The 18118-nt window shown below is 41.3% G+C and overlaps 3 protein-coding genes across 10 annotated transcripts in view; 1 reads left to right on the top strand and 2 right to left on the bottom strand.

Annotated features, from left to right (window-relative positions):
• Window positions 1-84: 84 nt before the first annotated feature.
• ddo (D-aspartate oxidase) lies at window positions 85-3284 on the bottom strand. Of its 3 annotated transcripts, none has more exons than XM_078277638.1 (5): window positions 2877-3284; window positions 1428-1622; window positions 1101-1209; window positions 826-1002; window positions 85-649 (listed from the first exon to the last, which is right to left on the bottom strand). In XM_078277638.1, the coding sequence occupies exons 2-5, from the start codon at window positions 1597-1599 to the stop codon at window positions 91-93; spliced, it is 1017 nt and encodes a 338-aa protein (XP_078133764.1). In that variant the 5' UTR covers window positions 1600-1622; window positions 2877-3284; the 3' UTR covers window positions 85-90. The 3 variants fall into 3 exon arrangements, with proteins under 3 accessions (XP_078133764.1, XP_078133765.1, XP_078133767.1); XM_078277639.1 differs by lacking the exon at window positions 2877-3284 and adding an exon at window positions 2437-2831; XM_078277641.1 differs by lacking the exons at window positions 1101-1209; window positions 2877-3284 and having other exon boundaries at window positions 1428-1515.
• Window positions 2868-13961, top strand: zbtb24 (zinc finger and BTB domain containing 24). Of its 6 annotated transcripts, XM_078277633.1 has the most exons (9): window positions 3552-3766; window positions 5252-6105; window positions 8195-8362; window positions 9242-9325; window positions 9423-9506; window positions 9613-9694; window positions 11131-12054; window positions 12172-12286; window positions 12792-13961. In XM_078277633.1, coding segments are annotated over exons 1-7 (2145 nt in total). In that variant the 5' UTR covers window positions 3552-3764; the 3' UTR covers window positions 12002-12054; window positions 12172-12286; window positions 12792-13961. The 6 variants fall into 6 exon arrangements, with proteins under 6 accessions (XP_078133761.1, XP_078133762.1, XP_078133759.1 ...); XM_078277635.1 differs by lacking the exon at window positions 3552-3766 and adding an exon at window positions 2868-2907 and having other exon boundaries at window positions 12172-13961; XM_078277636.1 differs by lacking the exon at window positions 3552-3766 and adding an exon at window positions 3296-3391 and having other exon boundaries at window positions 12172-13961.
• Window positions 11237-18118, bottom strand: part of ccdc162 (coiled-coil domain containing 162) — a 37005-nt gene continuing 30123 nt past the window's right edge. The window contains exons 40-45 of the mRNA XM_078277627.1: window positions 17826-17960; window positions 16814-16966; window positions 15583-15792; window positions 14685-14805; window positions 14099-14250; window positions 11237-12854 (exon numbers count right to left, since the gene is read on the bottom strand). Of these exons, the coding sequence (XP_078133753.1) occupies window positions 12801-12854; window positions 14099-14250; window positions 14685-14805; window positions 15583-15792; window positions 16814-16966; window positions 17826-17960 (825 nt within the window). The 3' untranslated portion in view covers window positions 11237-12800. The remainder of the gene's footprint in view (window positions 12855-14098; window positions 14251-14684; window positions 14806-15582; window positions 15793-16813; window positions 16967-17825; window positions 17961-18118) is intronic.

The following is an 18118-nucleotide window of genomic DNA, read 5'->3' as shown; positions in this document are numbered from 1 at the left end:
TTTATTTTTACATCCATTTTCCCTGTGTTATTATTGTAAGGTGAGTGTTACAGGCACAGAGTAAAAGCAGGATTTAGTGGCAGACTGAGTTCAAAGATTAGCCTGTAGCGGCATTTCATGAAGGCACTGCCTTACCAGCCCCAGTGCGTCCAGGGCAGTACCCCAGGCGAGGGTGACTCCCCAGCCTCCGTGGCCGTAGTTGTGGACCACAGGCATCCTGCGACCCTGCAGCCACACCAGCTCCTTCTCCACCCTCGGGTTCCTCCTGCTCGGCCTCAGACCCACCCACTCGCTGAGAACTTTAGCTTTGCTGATGGACGGCTCCAGCTCGCTGCAGCGCTCCAGGATGCCTTTAGTGTCCCCTTCGTCCGCTTGTAGTCGCCAGTCCCCCTCCTGCCTGGTGCCGCCCACAGTGACGCTGTGTATGCCGGGGTAGATGTAGGTCTTTCCGTCTCCATCTCTGATGAAGTGCTTCAGCCAGGGGACCTCCACCCTGAGGACCTGGCCTCTGACCGGGTACACCTTGTTGTCACCCACCAGTGTTTTGGAGCCCAGACCAGAGCAGTTGACAATGATATCATAGCTGTTGATTAATTCCTCAAGACTGTCGAGTTTCCTCTGTTCCACTTGGCCTCCAGCTTTTCTGAAACTTTACAAAACATGAGTGTTGTCATAAAGACTGTATTCAACTGTTCACCTCAGTGGAATTAAAACACAAATTGAACTGCAATTCTTTGAGTTTGTTGGTATTTAAAACGTTCAGGAAAAATACTAATGAGCCAACACCTTTGACATGACCATAAGAGTTTAACATAGAGGACAAACCTCTTCTCGAGCCAAGGCAGGTAGCTGGAACATTCACATTTTATGGTGGTGAACGCCTGGCCAAACGTGTGATCTGGAAATCGTTTTAATTCACTGTCAGTCATGACTCGAAAGCCGATCACAAACTCTGACCAGAAGGGCTTCTTATCGGCTGGAATGTCCCTGAAAATTTGCCAGCTGGAAAAAAAAAATCAAAACGCAAATCACTGGATGCAAAGAGATCTATTTTAATAGTGACATGGCCCATCTTTCTAGACCTATATAACATTTGCTACCCAGAGGTCAGCATTACTCCAGCTTCCAGTGAGTGTTTGGATTGAGCAATGGCCAACAGGTGATCAAAGCTGTACTTGAACCAGCGTTTTTGTCTTCCCATGGGAATATCTGATGGAGAAATAGTCAAATTAGTCGTCTTCAACATGCAAAACTAATGTGTACTGCATCTGTACATATGAAGGATGTGGATAGATGATGAATTTATTATTTGCATTAGAAATAATGTTCACCCAGGTAAAATTGTGTACTGTGTCTGCATAACATCTTAAAATATGACACATTACAGTTAGTGGAATGCATTGTCTTAGAGGGAGATTGTTGCATACCTGGAAACTCTGCAGCAAACAGGATCCCAGCAGCTCCATCACTGGTGGTGTATGGACTGAACTTCTCAGCCAGCAGAGTAATGGAGCAGAAAGGAAGAGCCTCGGCGATGCAGACCGCAGTGGAGAAGCCGATCACACCTGCTCCCACCACCACGACTCGAACACTTTTCATCCTGGACAGGCCTGCGTTTCAAACTGGAGGTAGAGAATTACTGTATGTCAAATGTTGCTTGATTGCTGCAAGACAAGGTTGTCTTGGTTGTCTTTGACATACTGTTATGACTGACAGTTAATTCACAACTACTAGCCCTAACCCCCACCTTAACTGACTGTCCAAAGATCAGTAACACAAAAACCTACTTCATTTTAACAATGCATTACATAACAGACATTGTAAAGCGGGCCAGAGAAGCTCACACAGCCATATAGAAGCTATCAGCGCTGCAGTTTGGTCCAGTATTTTTAATCTTGTGTGATTTGAAGTTTAGAGAGCTTTCCTTTGATACAATTGGGTCATTTTTGTTGACGTTTCTATTCAACAATTATCCACAAGCATAAAGGCAGCATTGGCTGATTTCAGTTATTTTCTCTTGCCCTTTTATTACAATCTTATTGATGCATAAACGTGTAAAGAAACACTTTAATGTTGCAGTTGGTGATGGAGCTAATATTTATATATTGCTGGACAGTTATTTGTAGCCTACCAATGCATTAGCTCATTTATCATTTGTAATATTCTAATATGCACTGATAACTTTAACTCAATTTTAAAGTAGCATTACAAAACAAATGTAAATACTCATGTATAGTACAAATAATGTTATAGTTCAGACAGCCATTTTAAGTGAAGGTGACACCCCCCCTCTCTCTTCTCTCCGGATAACTGGCTCTCGTGGACCATCGGATTGTTATCACAACTCAACTCGCATATAATAGGATATAACGTGCAATAATGGTATATATTTAGTGCAATATATCATGGACAAAATAAACTACATGCTGTACCAACCATTTGTTCTAATGTGTATATCATTTCATCGTATTCTTTCTTCTACCACCTGTAATATCCACGATAATAACCACGATAGCCTGCTTTTACTGAGGACTGTTTGTTTATTCTGTCTTTGAACGACGTGCAGGTCCTAAAGAAAGTCCCTTTAGCGGTGAGAACGATTATATAAATGTCCACTGTATAAAAATGGCCCGTTTGCTCAGATAATTTACTCTTAACTAGCTGTGTGTTAACGTTTTAAAGGAATCTCCGAAAACAATTATAGGCACTTGTTTCCGTTTTCACGCAATAAACGTAAAAAAGTGATTTATAAAACGTAATTCATGCAGTCAGTTTACAGAGAAGGAGCATGTTTGGTCCACAGCATAGAGCATAGATCATAGATCAGCTGCGCCTAAATCCCGTCAGAATCACACCTCTCGCGATAAGCAACTCACATTCACGACGTCCGTCCAACGATAGTAGAAGGTAAGGTCCTAAAAGCCAGTGTTGCCAATTTAGTGACTTTGTCGCTAGATTTAGCGACTTTTCAGACCCCCTTAGCGACTTCTTTTTTTTTTTAAAGCGACTAGCGACAAATTTGGCGACGTTCTGTAGAAAAGTCGCCAGTATTGTCCAGCGAGCACGCGAGGTATTTCTCTCCTGTAGCCGCCAAAACAGTCTTATGTTCTGTGACTGAGGAGCAGAGGAGCAGCCTCTCCCCTCTCCCCTCTCCCCTCATGTGCAGCAGCACTGCGCACAGTGCGCAGGCAGGTAGAAGGGGGACAGGGTGTGCGGGGGCCGGTGTAGGTAGGAGAGACAGCAGGACGCGACGGGAGAAAGACGCAGCTGAGCTGGCCTCGACCTGGGCAAGCCAGCCTTCTTTGAGAATTCTTTATCGATCTTTTTCCCTCCCTTTTGTAGAATTTTTTTTTTTACTTCAAAGATAGGCTACCTAAGTAATAATTATAAGGTAAAATAAATTCCTGTATTGAATTTGTGATTATTTGGCTAAAGAGTTCTATTTCTTTTTGTCTACCTTGCTGACACAACCACTAAGCTTTATACAAATGATTGCGTAATGACGTCAAGACTATGCAAATGAGCGTATGACGTCATCTATCGACTTTTAGCGACTTTCATTGGAAAAGAGTTGGCAACACTGCTAAAAGCTCACTATTTTGAATTACACCACGGTTTGTGCGGTTATGCTGTTTGGGTCCTGTCACAAACCGAAACATTACTGACATGTAGTTAGACTAAAACATTATTTTAGGCACACACTTTGCTATTTCTGCTAGCTTTGGCCTTCTTCTGGCTAGCAGCCGGATGCATTGTTTGAGACCATGTAAGTTAGCCTGCTTGTGGTCTCGCATTGCCAGACCTTCCTCCACAGCGTGCTAATAACCCCATGGTGTCCCCCCTTCAACCCCTTCAAGTTGTTCACATCACTGGAGCGTTGATCTGTAAGAGGGTAGAGTGTGTTTTCGAGACCAAACACTAGCAAGTAAACTTTGTTTGAATGTGGTAACGGTAGGTACAACATACTTTTAGAAACCATGCACTAACTTGTGGAAGATATAGCCTAGTCATGTAAATGACAATATTGTATGGTTGCAAGCTGAAACCAATTGATCAATCCGCCCGTTGACAGTTTTGACTATCAATCGTTTTTTTTTAATGTGGGTTTAAACCGTTCAGATCAGATAAGCAATTTGATGACATGCCCTTTGGCTCATTAAGGGCATTTTAACTATGACTTTACACTGATAGACTACAGTTTTCATTATCAATTAATCTGTTGATTATTTTTTTAAATAATAAAGTAATTATTTAGTCTACAAACTGTGAGAAATGTCCATAATTTTGTATCTCTTGTATTTTCCAACCAACAGTCTAGATTAGATTAGATTCAACTTTATTGTCATTGTGCAGAGTACAAGTACAAAGGCAACGAAATGCAGTTTGCATCCAACCAGAAGTGCAAAAAGAGCAGAAAAATTTGAACAGAAGGTGGTTTAGAGTAATATAAATTAAATATAAATGTGTGCAGTGTATTAGCAGTTACCTTAGAGTAGAATAAATATGGCTATGTAATATGAACAATGTATGAACCACATGTACAGATATGTGCAATGTAGCAGCAGTAATATAATAGTAGTAAAAAAATAATATAGATAAATGCAGTATATTATAAGAAAAACAGAATAAAATATGGATATTTAGGATGAACCATATAGACATATGTACAGCAATGTGCAGTGTGTTAACAGTACCATTGTAGTTTAGAAACAGTAACATAAGAGTAGTGTGAATAAGTGTATGTGCAGGATGAATAGTATGAAGAGCAGTAGAAAATGGCTATGTATAAGTGTAGTTACAGTATGTACATTTGTAAATGAATAAATAGGATACTATGGGTGGGATAGGGGGTTTGGGGGCTTAGTTGGTTGGTTGTCACCAGGATGCAGAGCTAGAGTTCAGTAGGGTGACAGCCGCAGGAAAGAAGCTTCCTCTGAACCTGCTGGTTTGGGTGTGAGGAGACCTGAGACGCCTCCCGGACAGGAGTGGGGTGAACAGGCTTTGGTTGGGGGTGAGAACAGTCTTTGATGATGCTGTGCGCCTTACGCAAGCATACTACATCCATAACTATTCGTTCCAGCCCTAAAACAAGATTAGGCTATTTGCTTTGTTTTCACATCATTTTTTTAAATGGCAATGCATTGATTAAGTAGAACTAAAAGTTGTAAAAGTAATGTATTGTACTTTTTCTTTCTCTTAGTCTTATGCACTGTAACCCTGTTTTAACTGAGTTGCTTTTCATTGCCTGCAGGAACAGAAGGGATTGGTTTGAGGGGAAGATGTCTCAGAACGCAACAGCTAGGACCTCATCACTCATGGCCCTCCATTCAGATTCACATAAGCAGAGCATCCTGAGCAAATTCGACAAGCTCAGGAAAAGAGACCTACTGTGCGACATCACTCTTGTTGTGGAAGACGTGCACTTCAAGGCACACAAAGCCCTGCTGGCAGCAAGCAGCGAGTACTTCTCCCTCATGTTCATGGCAGAAGATCAGATCAGTCAGTCGACCTACCGGCTGGATGGCATGGCAGCTGCGATGTTTGCAGCAGTGTTGGAGTTCATCTACAGCGCCCAGGTGTCTGTAGAGGAGAGCGCCACTGAGCAGCTTCTGGCCACGGCTCATGTTATGGCGGTAAACGATCTTGTCAAGGTGCTCAATGAACTCACACACTCTGCTGCAGTGGTTAGAGGCGAGGAGGTAAAGGCTGACATAACCCAGGTGCCAGATCAGCCGAAACGCAAAAGAGGACGGCCAAAGAAAAAAGAACTTGAAACAGAGTTGGAGGGGACAAGTGCACCATGTGATAGCTCAGAGGGGGGACTGGTTGGAGATACGGACTGTGATGATACAGTAACTGAGTCACAAGCTAAAGACAATGCAGATTACAAGCCAGAAGCCCACCAGAGCCGGCAGAGCAAACGCAAAATCAGGCCACCGGTGAAATACAAGAGCTACAAGGTGGTCAGCGACACAGCAGTAAGCAAAGAGCCTGGGAAGAAAGGCAGGAAAAGGAAATACCCCAACACTGAGGCCCGCTGTGAGGACTGTGGCAAAGTATTCAAAAATCACCTCTTTTTAAAGATTCACCAGAGGACTCATACAGGTAATCTGCCTTGTGAGTTATGATTTAAGGCAAAGTTTCTGTGCAGCCCTCAGATACATTTTGTGCGGCCTCTCAACGTGACATGAAATGCATTATTATATTTTAATCATCCCCAGAACATTTTAATACTTTCCCTTTCATTTTCATAAAAAAGTCATAGTATAATATGTCATAAAAATGTCATAAAACAAAGAAGTCACAGTACAGTTTGCCATCACAATGCCATAAAAAAAGTCATTAAAAATCATAGTATAGTATAAAACATGTCATGGTAAAAGTATAGTATGTCACAAAAAGTCTTAAAACATTTTATAATATAGCATGCAATAAAAAAAAGAAGTCCTAGTATAGTACCGGTACATACTAGTTTCTTGAAGTGCTGAACCCCAATGTTGCTACTCTGCAGGTGATGACACACTAACTACCTGTATATTCACCGATATACAGGTGCTGGTCATATAATTAGAATATCATGAAAAAGTTGATTTATTTCAGTAATTCCATTCAAAAAGTGAAACTTGTATAATGTATACATTCATTCCACACAGACTGATATATTTCAAGTGTTTATTTCTTTTAATGATTATAACTGACAACTAATGAAAACCCCAAATTCAGTATCTCAGAAAATTAGAAAATTACTTAAGACCAATACAAAAAAGGATTTTTAGAAATGTTGGCCAACTGAAAAGTATGAACATGAAAAGTATGAGCATGTACAGCACTCAGTACTTAGTTGGGGCTCCTTTTGCCTGAATTACTGCAGCAATGCGGCGTGGCATGGAGTCCAGCCTGTGGCACTGCTCAGGTGTTAGGAGAGCCCAGGTTGCTCTGATAGTGGCCTTCAGCTCTTCTGTTGTTGGGTCTGGCGCATCACATCATCCTCTTCACAATACCCCATAGACTTTCTATAGGGTTAAGGTCAGGCGAGTTTGCTGGCCAATTAAGAACAGGGATACCATGGTCCTTAAACCAGGTGCTGGTAGCTTTGGCACTGTGTGCAGGTTCCAACTCCTGTTGGAAAATAAAATCTGCATCTCTATAAAGTTGGTCAGCAGCAGGAAGCATGAAGTGCTCTAAAACTTCCTGGTAGACGGCTGCGTTGACCCTGGACCTCAGAAAACACAGTGGACCAACACCAGCAGATGACATGGCACCCCAAACCATCACTGACTGTGGAAACTTTACACTGGACTTCAAGCAACGTGGATTCTGTGCCTCTCCTCTCTTCCTCCAGACTCTGGGACCTTGATTTCCAAAGGAAATGCAAAATTGACTTTCATCAGAGAACATAACTTTGGACCACTCAGCAGCAGTCCAGTCCTTTTTGTCTTTAGCCCAGGCGAAACGCTTCTGACGCTGTGTCCTGTTCAGGAGTGGCTTGACACAAGGAATGCGACAGCTGAAACCCATGTCTTGCTTACGTCTGTGCGTGGTGGTTCTTGAAGCACTGACTCCAGCTGCAGTCCACTCTTTGTGAATCTCCCCCACATTTTTGATTGGGTTTTGTTTCACACTCCTCTCCAGGGTGCGGTTATCCCTATTGCTTGTACACTTTTTTCTACCACATCTTTTCCTTCCCTTCGCCTCTCTATTAATGTGCTTGGACACAGAGCTCTGTGAACAGCCAGCCTCTTTAGCAATGATCTTTTTGTGTCTTGCCCTCCTTGGGCAAGGTGTCAATGGTCGTCTTTTGGACAGCTGTCAAGTCAGCAGTCTTCCCCATGATTGTGTAGCCTACAGAACTAGACTGAGAGACCATTTAAAGGCCTTTGCAGGTGTTTTGAGTTAATTAGCTGATAGAGTGGCACCAGATGTCTTCAATATTGAACCTTGTCACAATATTCTAATTTTCTGAGATACTGAATTTGGGGTTTTCATTAGTTGTCAGTTCTAATCATCAAAAGTAAAAGAAATAAACACTTGAAATATATCAGTCTGTGTGGAATGAATGTATAAATTATACAAGTTTTACTTTTTGAATGGAATTACTGAAATAAATCAACTTTTTCATGATATTCTAATTATATGACCAGCACCTGTACACCAGCACACCTTACTGTATTTCATTGGGTTTTTTTTCCCCAAGGAGAGAAGCCTTTTCAGTGCCTGGTTTGTGGAAAGGGTTTTTCCCAGAAGCATACTTTGCTGGTTCACCAGCGCATGCACACTGGAGAAAAGCCGTTTGTCTGCATTGTCTGCTCCAAAGCGCTCTCCACCAAACACTCCCTACAAGAGCACATGAACCTCCATAAAGGTAGGATCTGATGAAGGTGCGTGTGTGTGTGCGTGTGTGTGTGTGCGCGTGCGCCCTTGGGTACCCAATGAACTTGGGGTTTGGATTTCAAAGCAGTTTGGATATTGGATATAAAAAAACTTGTGAATAAAACTAAACGGCCAAACAACAAAGGTTGAGGAAAAAAATGACATCAAACAGCACGCAGCAGGCTGTTGACACACTCTGTACAGCGGGGGGGGGGGACAATAGCATGGGCCAAGCAACGGCCCGTTCCAAACAGGCATATTTTGAATGGGCACTGTACTGTTCTTAATTAAAATATCGATATTTGGCGCCAGCATATCGATTATGGTATCGCATAAAGGACAAGGATATATTGCTGCATTGGTATTTTGTCCCACCCCTATTTACACCCTGTGTATATTATTTTCTGATGATTGCTATTTTCTCACCTTTTATTGCATCCATCATAAATGTACATAAATATTAAATTCTTTAAGGGAATGTACTTGAAAAACTGAAAAAAAACACAGTTCCCCGATACCCCAATATGCACACGTAGCCGGACCAGCTACCAAAACAAAGCACAGAGAAGCTGATGTTACAACACACACAGAGGGAGTGTGACTTTATTCTCTGCTCAGGTCGCATTTTTCCACTATATCTTTACATAGCAAATATTTGTTTGCCGCTATATTAATGTTCTGAATGTCGTGTACAGCCCATTTAATAAGATTGGAAATTAAAACAGAATTTTCAGACAAAAACAAATTAACAGTGATGACTCTGTTTTCATTTTTAAAATGTATTCCCATTAATCATCAAAGTCTATGATCTATCAGTGTCTTGTTCTCTACTGCTCTACTATAAATCATTTCTCTTTACCTGCATCCTTAGAAGACAAATCCTTCAGCTGTGATACATGTGGAAAGACGTTCACTCAGAAGAGGCAACTTCATAGCCATTACAGAGTTCATACAGGTGAGAACTGCATCACTTCAACAGCAGCAGGATAATTCTAACCTAGTCCCTCTAAAGGCTGAATAATGTATTATTTATTCTTGTCTTTTAATTATAGGCAAATCATTACCAGAATGTGCCAAGTGTCATCACAAGTTTATGGACACAGCTCAGCTGAAAAAGCACCTGAGAACTCACACAGGTAAAGTCAGACAAGCTAATAAAAGTAATATTGCTGTGAAATATCTGTAATATCTGATATCTGTAGAAGTGGAAGCACTTAATGACATGTATATTATTTTTTACAGGTGAGAAGCCTTTTACTTGTGAGATTTGTGGAAAGTGTTTTTCAGCCAAAAGCACTCTGCAGACTCATATCAGAATTCACAGGTGAGAAATATATTTTATGTATTTAGCCAAATAACATACGGTATCATTTAACAGCTTTAATTGATTCCTAGTGCGACTAATCAAAGATGAACATTCAATCAACAACAGTGGAAGAAGTAGTCAGATTTAGTCAAATCATCAATGCAACAGTTTAAAAATACTCAAGTTCAGCATTCAAATTCAAGTATTATCAGCAAAATGTAATAAAAGTATAAAATGTACTTGTTCTTAATCACCCATTTGAGCCTGAAACTATTTTTTAAACTAGAAAATGCATTTCCAAAATGCTTGTGAATGCTGAGGAGAAGCTAAATGGCTAAAGCTAAACTGGATTTCGTGCATAATTGCGTAACAACAAGGTCAAAAAGTATGAAAATAATTTACAATGAATGAAAGATGTGGAACATTTTTAGGCTTGAATTAAGAAGAAATCTGTAAATAAGACTTGATTAAGCATGGAAAGCAGCTAAAGCAGTACAAATAGCTAAAAAAAAAAACGGGAAAGGGATGAAGGATGCAAAATAAAGAGTAAGAAATTCTACATGTATGTATACATGTAAAAAAAAAAAAAAGCCATAGTATTTCAAAAAAAGGGATAAAAAAGCCATAGTATAGTATGTCGGAAAAAACGTGATTTAAAAACTCATAGTAAGTATGTCGAAAAAATTATTAAAGGAACAGAAAAAAGAGAAAAAAAGCCATAGTATTAACCTGGGAAAACCCTGACGGACTTCCGGCAAATTTGAGATTTGCTCTGCAAGTCAGTCTAGCCAAGAGCCCATTCAAGCCCATTTCCAATTTTTCCAAATCGAGGCACCAATCACATCCGTTGAGGCGGGCTTTACACGATGACGATAGCGCAGCAACGGCAAGCAGCTTTTTGTTTACATTCAACATGATGGCCACCAAAGGGCAGCAACTCGTTGATGCCACTGTCGTCGTACGTCACCCGGATCGTTGGTCTGATTGGTTGAAAGACTTTCCAATTGCGCCCAGAGGCATTTGAGCGGTGTCTGTTGGTGACTCCCATTTGGAAATGAGCTGTGAATGAAGCTTGCCCAGACTCTGGTGTCAACCAGGCTACCACATATAGCATGTTGAAAAAAGCGATAAAAAGGCCATATTATAGTAAGTTGCAGTAAGTTAAGTGATAAAAAAAAAAAACATATAGTATGTTGAAGAAAATGATAAAAAAAAGAAATAAAGAAGCCATAGTATAGCATTATGAAAAAGCGATAAACAGGCCATATTATAGTAAGTTGCATAAGTGATAAAACATAGTATAGTATGTCAAAAAAAGTGATAAAAAGCCAAAGTATAGTATTTTGAAAAGTCAAAATAAGTGACCCCTTCATATAAACACTTATGTGATCCATTGTCAATATAAAAAAAAGCTGCTTTTACATTCAAAACATTAAAATCATGTCATTTTTCAGAGGGGAGAAGCCATATGACTGCAGCATCTGCAACAAATCCTTCTCGGACCCTAGCGCGAGACGGCGACATGTCGCCTCTCACTCAGGGAAGAAACCCTTCACGTGCTCCTCCTGTGGCCTGTCGTTTACCCGCCTGGACAATCTGAATACACACACCAAATCTCACAACAAGGAGAGAGCTGCGACAACAAAAGCCACATCAGATGCTCCCCACGCCACAGAGCCACCGGAGGAGGAGGAGGTACACAACATCCTGCAGCTGCAGCCGTACCAGCTGCCCTCCACCTCTGAACAGGAGCTCCAGCTGGTGGTGACGGGAGATGTGGACAACATTAACTTTGCACCGGGGCAGAACCAGGAGATCAGCATCATCACCACTGAGGGGGAGGCGGCAGAATCGTCCCACTCCAGACTCACCCTCCTCACCCAGTCGCCAGGAAACGTGCAGAACGTGGCTTTGGTGACTCAGGGCGGCGTGGTGGACCAGAGCCCTCAGATTCAGACTATCAGTTTGCTGCAGGGCCAAATGAACCACCAGCCGGAGCAGATGCACGTCCTCACTCTCAGTAAAGAGGCGATGGAGCAGCTACAGGCCCCGCACGGTGCCCCGCACACCCTTCAGATAGCACAACGGGCGGTCCAGCAGTTGCAGGTGATGCACCAGCCCATCCAGCAGCTCGCTGTGGGACAGGTGGGCAGGGAGCACACACACAGTCAGGCAATTCACATCAGCAGCCAGAGCAACCAGCCCATCTCCATCAGCCAGACCAGCGAGCAGATCTCCAGCCACCACATCCAGGGACAGACGTTCCAGATCCAGGCAGGGACCGTCTCCTACCTGTACACCACCGGGCTGCCGCAGGAGAGCTGAGAGTGGGCCAGTGGGACTGAAGCGGCCACATCCACGCTGATAATGCTGCTATGGTAAACATTTACAATAGCTAACCAAATTATTAGAATCAAGTTTTACTTGAAATCCTATATATGAAAAAAATTGTCAACCATTTCCCAAAGCATACCATAATTAGTTTTTCTTCAAAGGAGCTGTACTTGGCATACCGAAAAAACACAGCGGGCTGGGATTGCCTCAACACAGCTCTCACTGACCATTCCCCAATACGAGAAATACCTACGTTTTTTCACGGCCACATGCAAGGCAAGTAAATGTTAACTGTAATTGATTTTACAATCTCATGCAGGTTTCAGGCATAAGTTAGTTGATTTTTTACACTGGACAACAATGGTTGAGAAATGCATTAATCAATCTAAAGACCAATAATAGGCTTTAGGAAATGGTTAGCAGTAAAACTAAATGTCAATATTTATTGATCAAATTCATGGACTAGCACAATACAGTTTTTATTAAGACATTTATTTTCAATTGACAGAAATTATTGTATCATTACTCCATTTTACAGGAAGAAACAGTGTCACATAAGATTGAAATATGGGCTAAAACAGCATAATGGTGCTGCACTGTGTTGTAACGAACACGTTCTTAAATTTACTGGATAATAAAATGCCTTGTTGAATGACAAATCACAAACCCTGGCAGAGGGGTCATGTCTTAGCTTTGAAAATAACTTGCTGCATAGGCACTTTGCATGTCAAACAGCAGCTAACATGTTAAACAAGTTGGTGTTGCTTTACAAAACACCCAGGGGAGGATGTCACAGGTCCGGTAACAGCCTCTCAGCAGTTTGGACACGCAGGCGAGACAGATCCTGAAAGAACAACAAAGGCTGATTTGAATGCATTTATCCAAAGACAGTGCAACAGCAGTCTTACTGTATGACCTGATGAAATGTGCATTATGTCTCATGTGTTATAAAACATTCTTAGAGATGACTATATAAAGAATATTTTCCTTTTAGTGTCTCCTGATTTAATTAAGTTTGTCTGCCCTTGCTCGATCGCTGTGAGAGAGACCTTTTGTTCAGAGCCCTGGTCGGCTCCAACAGGAAGTCACACCTTAAACAGAGTTAGATAAGTCCATACATACTCTTCGTGCGTGTCGTAACTCTGTCTGACGCCCCCACCCCTAGCCTAGTTTAGCACAGATCCTAGAGGTAACCGGCTCCATCTAACCTACTGCTCCCAATAAGTGACAAAATAACGCTAACATTTTCCTGTTTACATTTACAAATAAGGTCACATGAGACACAGCCATCTAACCGTATACATACTGGGAGCTATATTCTCAGAAGGCGAAGCACTGCTACTTGGGCGGAGTGATTAGCGCAACACCTGAAAAGCCCTGTTGTTACTCTCTGCTCCTCACCACGGGGATTCTCAGGTGCTGCTAGCAAATCACTGCGCCCAAGTAGCAGTGCTTCGCCTTTCTGAGAATCTAGTTCCGAATTTGTATACGGTTAGAAGATGGCTGTGTCTCATGTGACCTTGTTATTTGTACACGCTGTGACTATACAAATGTACATGTAAATAGGAACATGTTGGTGTTATTTTGTCACTTATTGGGAGCAGTAGGCTAGATGGAGCCGGTTACCTCCAGGATCTGGGCTAAGCGAGGCTAGCGGTGAGATGAGAAGGGTATGTATGGACTTGTCTAACTCTGGGGGATACGGTGAATAAGCTGAAGTCACAATAAGTCGGCGTCTTCCTTTAATCAAAGCACTTTTGATTAGTTGAAGCAGACAGTATTAAATGTATGCAAATACACCCCGACAGTCTTGTGAGTGGAATGTCTTCTCAGCATTTGTTTATTGTTCCCTGTAAACCTTGTATAGAAACTCATTCTGGTCAGAGAGAATCCTACAGCTTCTTGAGAGCTTCTTTCTCCACTGGAGTGAATAAAACTCATCTGAACCAGCCACCGAATTGGACCTGAGAAAATGTTTTCCTCTACATAGGAAAAATTAAATTTGAACATACTTTTATCATGTGTTGCCCTCTTCCCCACAATTGACTACAGCTCGTTTAAACTTTAGTTGAACTTGTGCTCACTCACTGCTTTAGGCCGGTCTATTCTTGTGTTCGAGCGACTCCTGGCTGTTCCTGCTCTCTGGTGCCGTGGCGCTGTAGCAAAGCACTGAAGTGGTGCGTAGTTTGTGAGGCTGCCAAGCTGCAAGGCGGACTGCTGCTGACTGGCCCTGTGTAGACCTGAGATAGAAATAGAACAGACTGAAATTTAGTGCTCCACACTGCAGGGTGAAAATACAATCTAATGGAATTTAAAATGTCATCACAAAAAGTTACAAGTATCTGGATAACATGGTTTTAGTTGTACTCCTGAACCGCATCAGCAGCTAGACGTATATAACTATTAATCATTTTTACAGATTATCACTTTACTGCTCTGAAATGAAGCTAAGACTAAGATACTGTGGTGGGTACAGAACCTGCTGAGGGACCTCTAGTACTCAATCTGCTGACTGACAGCGTGTAATAAGTCCTGCTTTGCCCTGGGATAGATTTGGGAGTGATATGTAAGGTCAAATCATTTGAAGCAAATGGAGAAACTCTCCCAGTTAACCGGACAGACTGGCCAGAGTACAGAGAGGCATATCATATCGTCTATCTCTGTTGATGTGTACCTGTTGTAGAGGTGCATCTGGAGAAAGCTGCCTCCATGTCGTTCACCTGGCTCTGCAGTTTATCCACTCGCTGAAAGGCTTCTTGTTTGAGGCTGAGTTCCTGTTGGAGCTGGTCCTTTACCTACAGTAGATCCACACAATAACATGTGCAACAGAAAACATTTAGTTAGAGGGATCTTTTTTTTTAAATAATTGACCATTTTGTTTCATCCACCACTTTGGTCCAGACTGAAACGTTTCAACAACTATTTGATGGATTGCTATGTAATTCTGTACAGTCAATCACGTATCCCAGAAGACGAATACTACTAATGTGGCTGACTTTTCCTCTAGGGCCACTATGACGCTGACATTTGGGGTTTTGAGTGAAATGTCTCATTAAAAGTTTAATATGTAATTGTTTCCTGCTAGGCGCTCTCAATCAACAACTATCAACTGAGCAAAACAATGTTTCTGTTCAAACATTAAAGGTGCTTTAAGGTGCGTTCAGTGACCTTATGATATCAGTGACCTTTTTTTTATAAGGCACCAAACTAAAGAGCATCTTCTCTGCCTCTGTGTTCAAAGTAATCGATTATCTTTTTCTGCATATCATTGATGTCTAGTGAAAACCAAATATCTGAAATGTTTGATTTTTAATTTTTACAGATTAACAGGGTTAAGAAATTTCTCCTACTTCTTAAGCTAAATAAACCATTAGATTGACTTGTATTGTCACCAAGCTGAAAACCTTTTTGGTATTATCTCATGTTCTTATGTATCTCAAGTTAAACATTTTAAAAAGACAGTACATGTACAACAAGTACAACTTTTATATGTAATATATTTGTCTAAACAGAGAAAACAAGAACTCTTCTGTGCGCACACACAGACACAAAGTGCAATAAAATGTACAGACCTGTCGGATCTCTTTGGCACTGCGTTGCCGCTGTAACTGGTTCATCCGGCTGCCTCTGTCCAGCTGCTCGCTGAACTCCTTGATCCGTCTCTCTCTGTCCTCCATGTCGGCTCGCATTAGTTCCAGGCTCTGCACTCGATAGCTGTCCAGCTCCTGCCTGCTGCGGGCCTCTTGTGCAGACTGATGCCTGGCAACCTGGAGCTCCTCTGTCTGTGTATCAGTGGTTATTCAGCTTGGCAGATTCAGTGTATTTGCCTCTCAGCGTTTGACATTATTACAATTTAAAATGTCACTGCTCACTTCATTGTAGAGTTTTATAGGAGTCCAAGTCTATTGGAGCAAAATGTACATATACATACACCAAATAAAGGCCTCAAATACCAGAAATCAAATCATGTGGTAGTTGCATATAGTACTAAAATACTTGTTAAAAAGCCTAAGGATAAGTCAATTGACAACAATGTTAATAATGTATTATTAGTTTTGAGCTGCAATGGCAAAAGTTCAGTGGTTCCAGCTTCTTACACGTGATACTTTCTAGTTATCTCTGAATGTAATCTGAATATCTTTGAGTTTTGGACCGCTGGTCGGACAAAACAAGATGCATAAAGACATCACTGGAAAATTTCTCACATTTTACAGACCAACAATTCATCTCTAAACCGTTAAAATAGGTAGTAGATTAATCGATAATGAAAAGAATTATTTGTTGCAGATCCAAAAGTTTCCTTTAAAGTACATTTAAAGTCAGGAACATTTGAAGACAGTTCATCCTTGACAAAAAGCTTAAGGACAGTGAATAGGTAGATACTGAACTCATTAAGCTCAGTTGTAAGAAACGCTGGTTATTAATTAAATGTATGCAATATTTCTAGAAAAAAAGGGTTTAACCTCATTTAGTTAAACTAAGATTCCAGAAACTATAATTTAAATGAATCATATTTCTGTACATTTGTATCTCTGTATCAGTTTCTGTGTCCCATCCGGGAGTGACAGATCAAGAGCCAGGGAGGGGAGGGGAGGGTGGGGGGTTATTGTTGGGTCTTTGTAAATTATAGAGTATGGTCTAGACCTACTCTATCTGTAAAGTGTCCTGACTGAGATAACTCATGTCATGATTTGACACTATAAATACAAATTTAATTGTAATAGAATAGAAATGGAACTGTTTTGCTCTACCGTCACTGTTCCTGTTTGGGCAGCAGTGAGGTGTGGACGCGACTTGCTGTACCTTCATGCGGAGCAGCTTCCTGGCGCTGCTGCTCTCGGCCTGGCAGCAGGTCAACACCTTCCTGGCGGCCTCCAGCTCCTCCTGCAGGAAAACCACCTCCTCCTCTGATGTCATCTTCACTCGGAGGGCCGCGCTGCGACAGCTGACCTCCCTCTGGGCACAATACAATGGAAAAATGTTATAATAACCATTATCACAATCAATGTGTTTCAGCAAGGTTTTATGATGACTGATGAGTCAAAAGTATAATTTAGTACACAAATACATGAATCAGTAAGTTGAATAATGAAATGTAAAAAATAAAAAAAGATCTATAAGCAACAAGCTTAAAATGTGATTCACATATTGGTTAAAGTGTTATATGACTGACTTCCTAACTGATTGCAAAAGTTAAGGGGGAAACATAAAGCTTGTTTTAATCAATCAGAATATCTAACTGTATTACGTATATGTACGTATATGTATTCAATTATGCTTTGGACAAATCAGATATTACAAAAACAAAACGGGTCAAAACTAACTCGATACGAACGTTTAGTGAAATTAAAGGACAACACAGACAGCAAACACAAGCTTTTGTTTTCTGAAGAAGAGATCCTCAACAGGGGGTCTTCGGAGTTGCTGCGGGGGGGGGGGCGCTAAATTATTGTTCGATGGTTTAAAAAAAAAAACAAAGTCTGAAAAATATACACTAACATGATTTTTTTTTTATTTATTTTTTTTTATAAATGTACACAACATTGATCATACACTTACTGGCCTACAGCTAAGGGAACCATAAGGTAGCCATAGCTTAGTATTGTATGCACCATAAAAAGGTATGTGTAAAGGCTTTAGGCCACCCTAAAACGTTATTGTAGGTCCACTTTACTATGCAACTAAATTTGATACCATATATCTAGTAGGGGGTCCCTGCTCAGACTTTTTTAGCTAAGGGGTCCTAAAAAAAATATTGAAGACCCCTGCTGCAGAGGATAAATTTGATTGGTGAGTATTGAATATTCCTGCTGACCTGCTGAGTTTGAAGCAGCTGTCGGTGGAGTTTCTCCTGGTGGAGCGCCTGCCTCCAGCGGCTCAGAGCCTTCTGTTTGCAGAGCAGAGCAGCCAGCCGGCTGTTCTCCAGGCTCAACTCATCCACTTCTTCCCTCTAACACACAGGGAGCACACACACTGGTTGCTTTAAAAACGGCCATGAGCTGGAAGTTTAACATTGTTTTGAACAATTGTTTTGTGAGTTATTCTGCATTTTACATTTTCTACAGTTCTTTCATGAGAAAATGCTGTATTTGATTTTTTTTACATTAT

Source organism: Sander vitreus, chromosome 20 (genome assembly GCF_031162955.1).
Source record: "Sander vitreus isolate 19-12246 chromosome 20, sanVit1, whole genome shotgun sequence".
Taxonomy (NCBI): Eukaryota; Metazoa; Chordata; class Actinopteri; order Perciformes; family Percidae; genus Sander; species Sander vitreus.
The sequence above is the reverse complement of the archived record's forward strand: the minus strand, read 5'-3'. Positions and strand labels throughout refer to the sequence as shown.

Excerpts from the sequence above, each read along its gene's own strand:
- ddo (XM_078277638.1), bottom strand. The coding sequence starts at position 1,599 with ATGAAAAGTGTTCGAGTCGTGGTGGTGGGAGCAGGTGTGATCGGCTTC. Across the intron at positions 1,003-1,100 it reads GGAGTAATGCTGACCTCTGG|CTGGCAAATTTTCAGGGACA; the intron begins GTAGCAAATGTT and ends TTTTTTTTCCAG. Across the intron at positions 650-825 it reads CTGCCTTGGCTCGAGAAGAG|TTTCAGAAAAGCTGGAGGCC; the intron begins GTTTGTCCTCTA and ends TGTTTTGTAAAG.
- zbtb24 (XM_078277633.1), top strand. Across the intron at positions 9,326-9,422 it reads CCATTACAGAGTTCATACAG|GCAAATCATTACCAGAATGT; the intron begins GTGAGAACTGCA and ends TTTTAATTATAG. Across the intron at positions 9,695-11,130 it reads ACTCATATCAGAATTCACAG|AGGGGAGAAGCCATATGACT; the intron begins GTGAGAAATATA and ends GTCATTTTTCAG.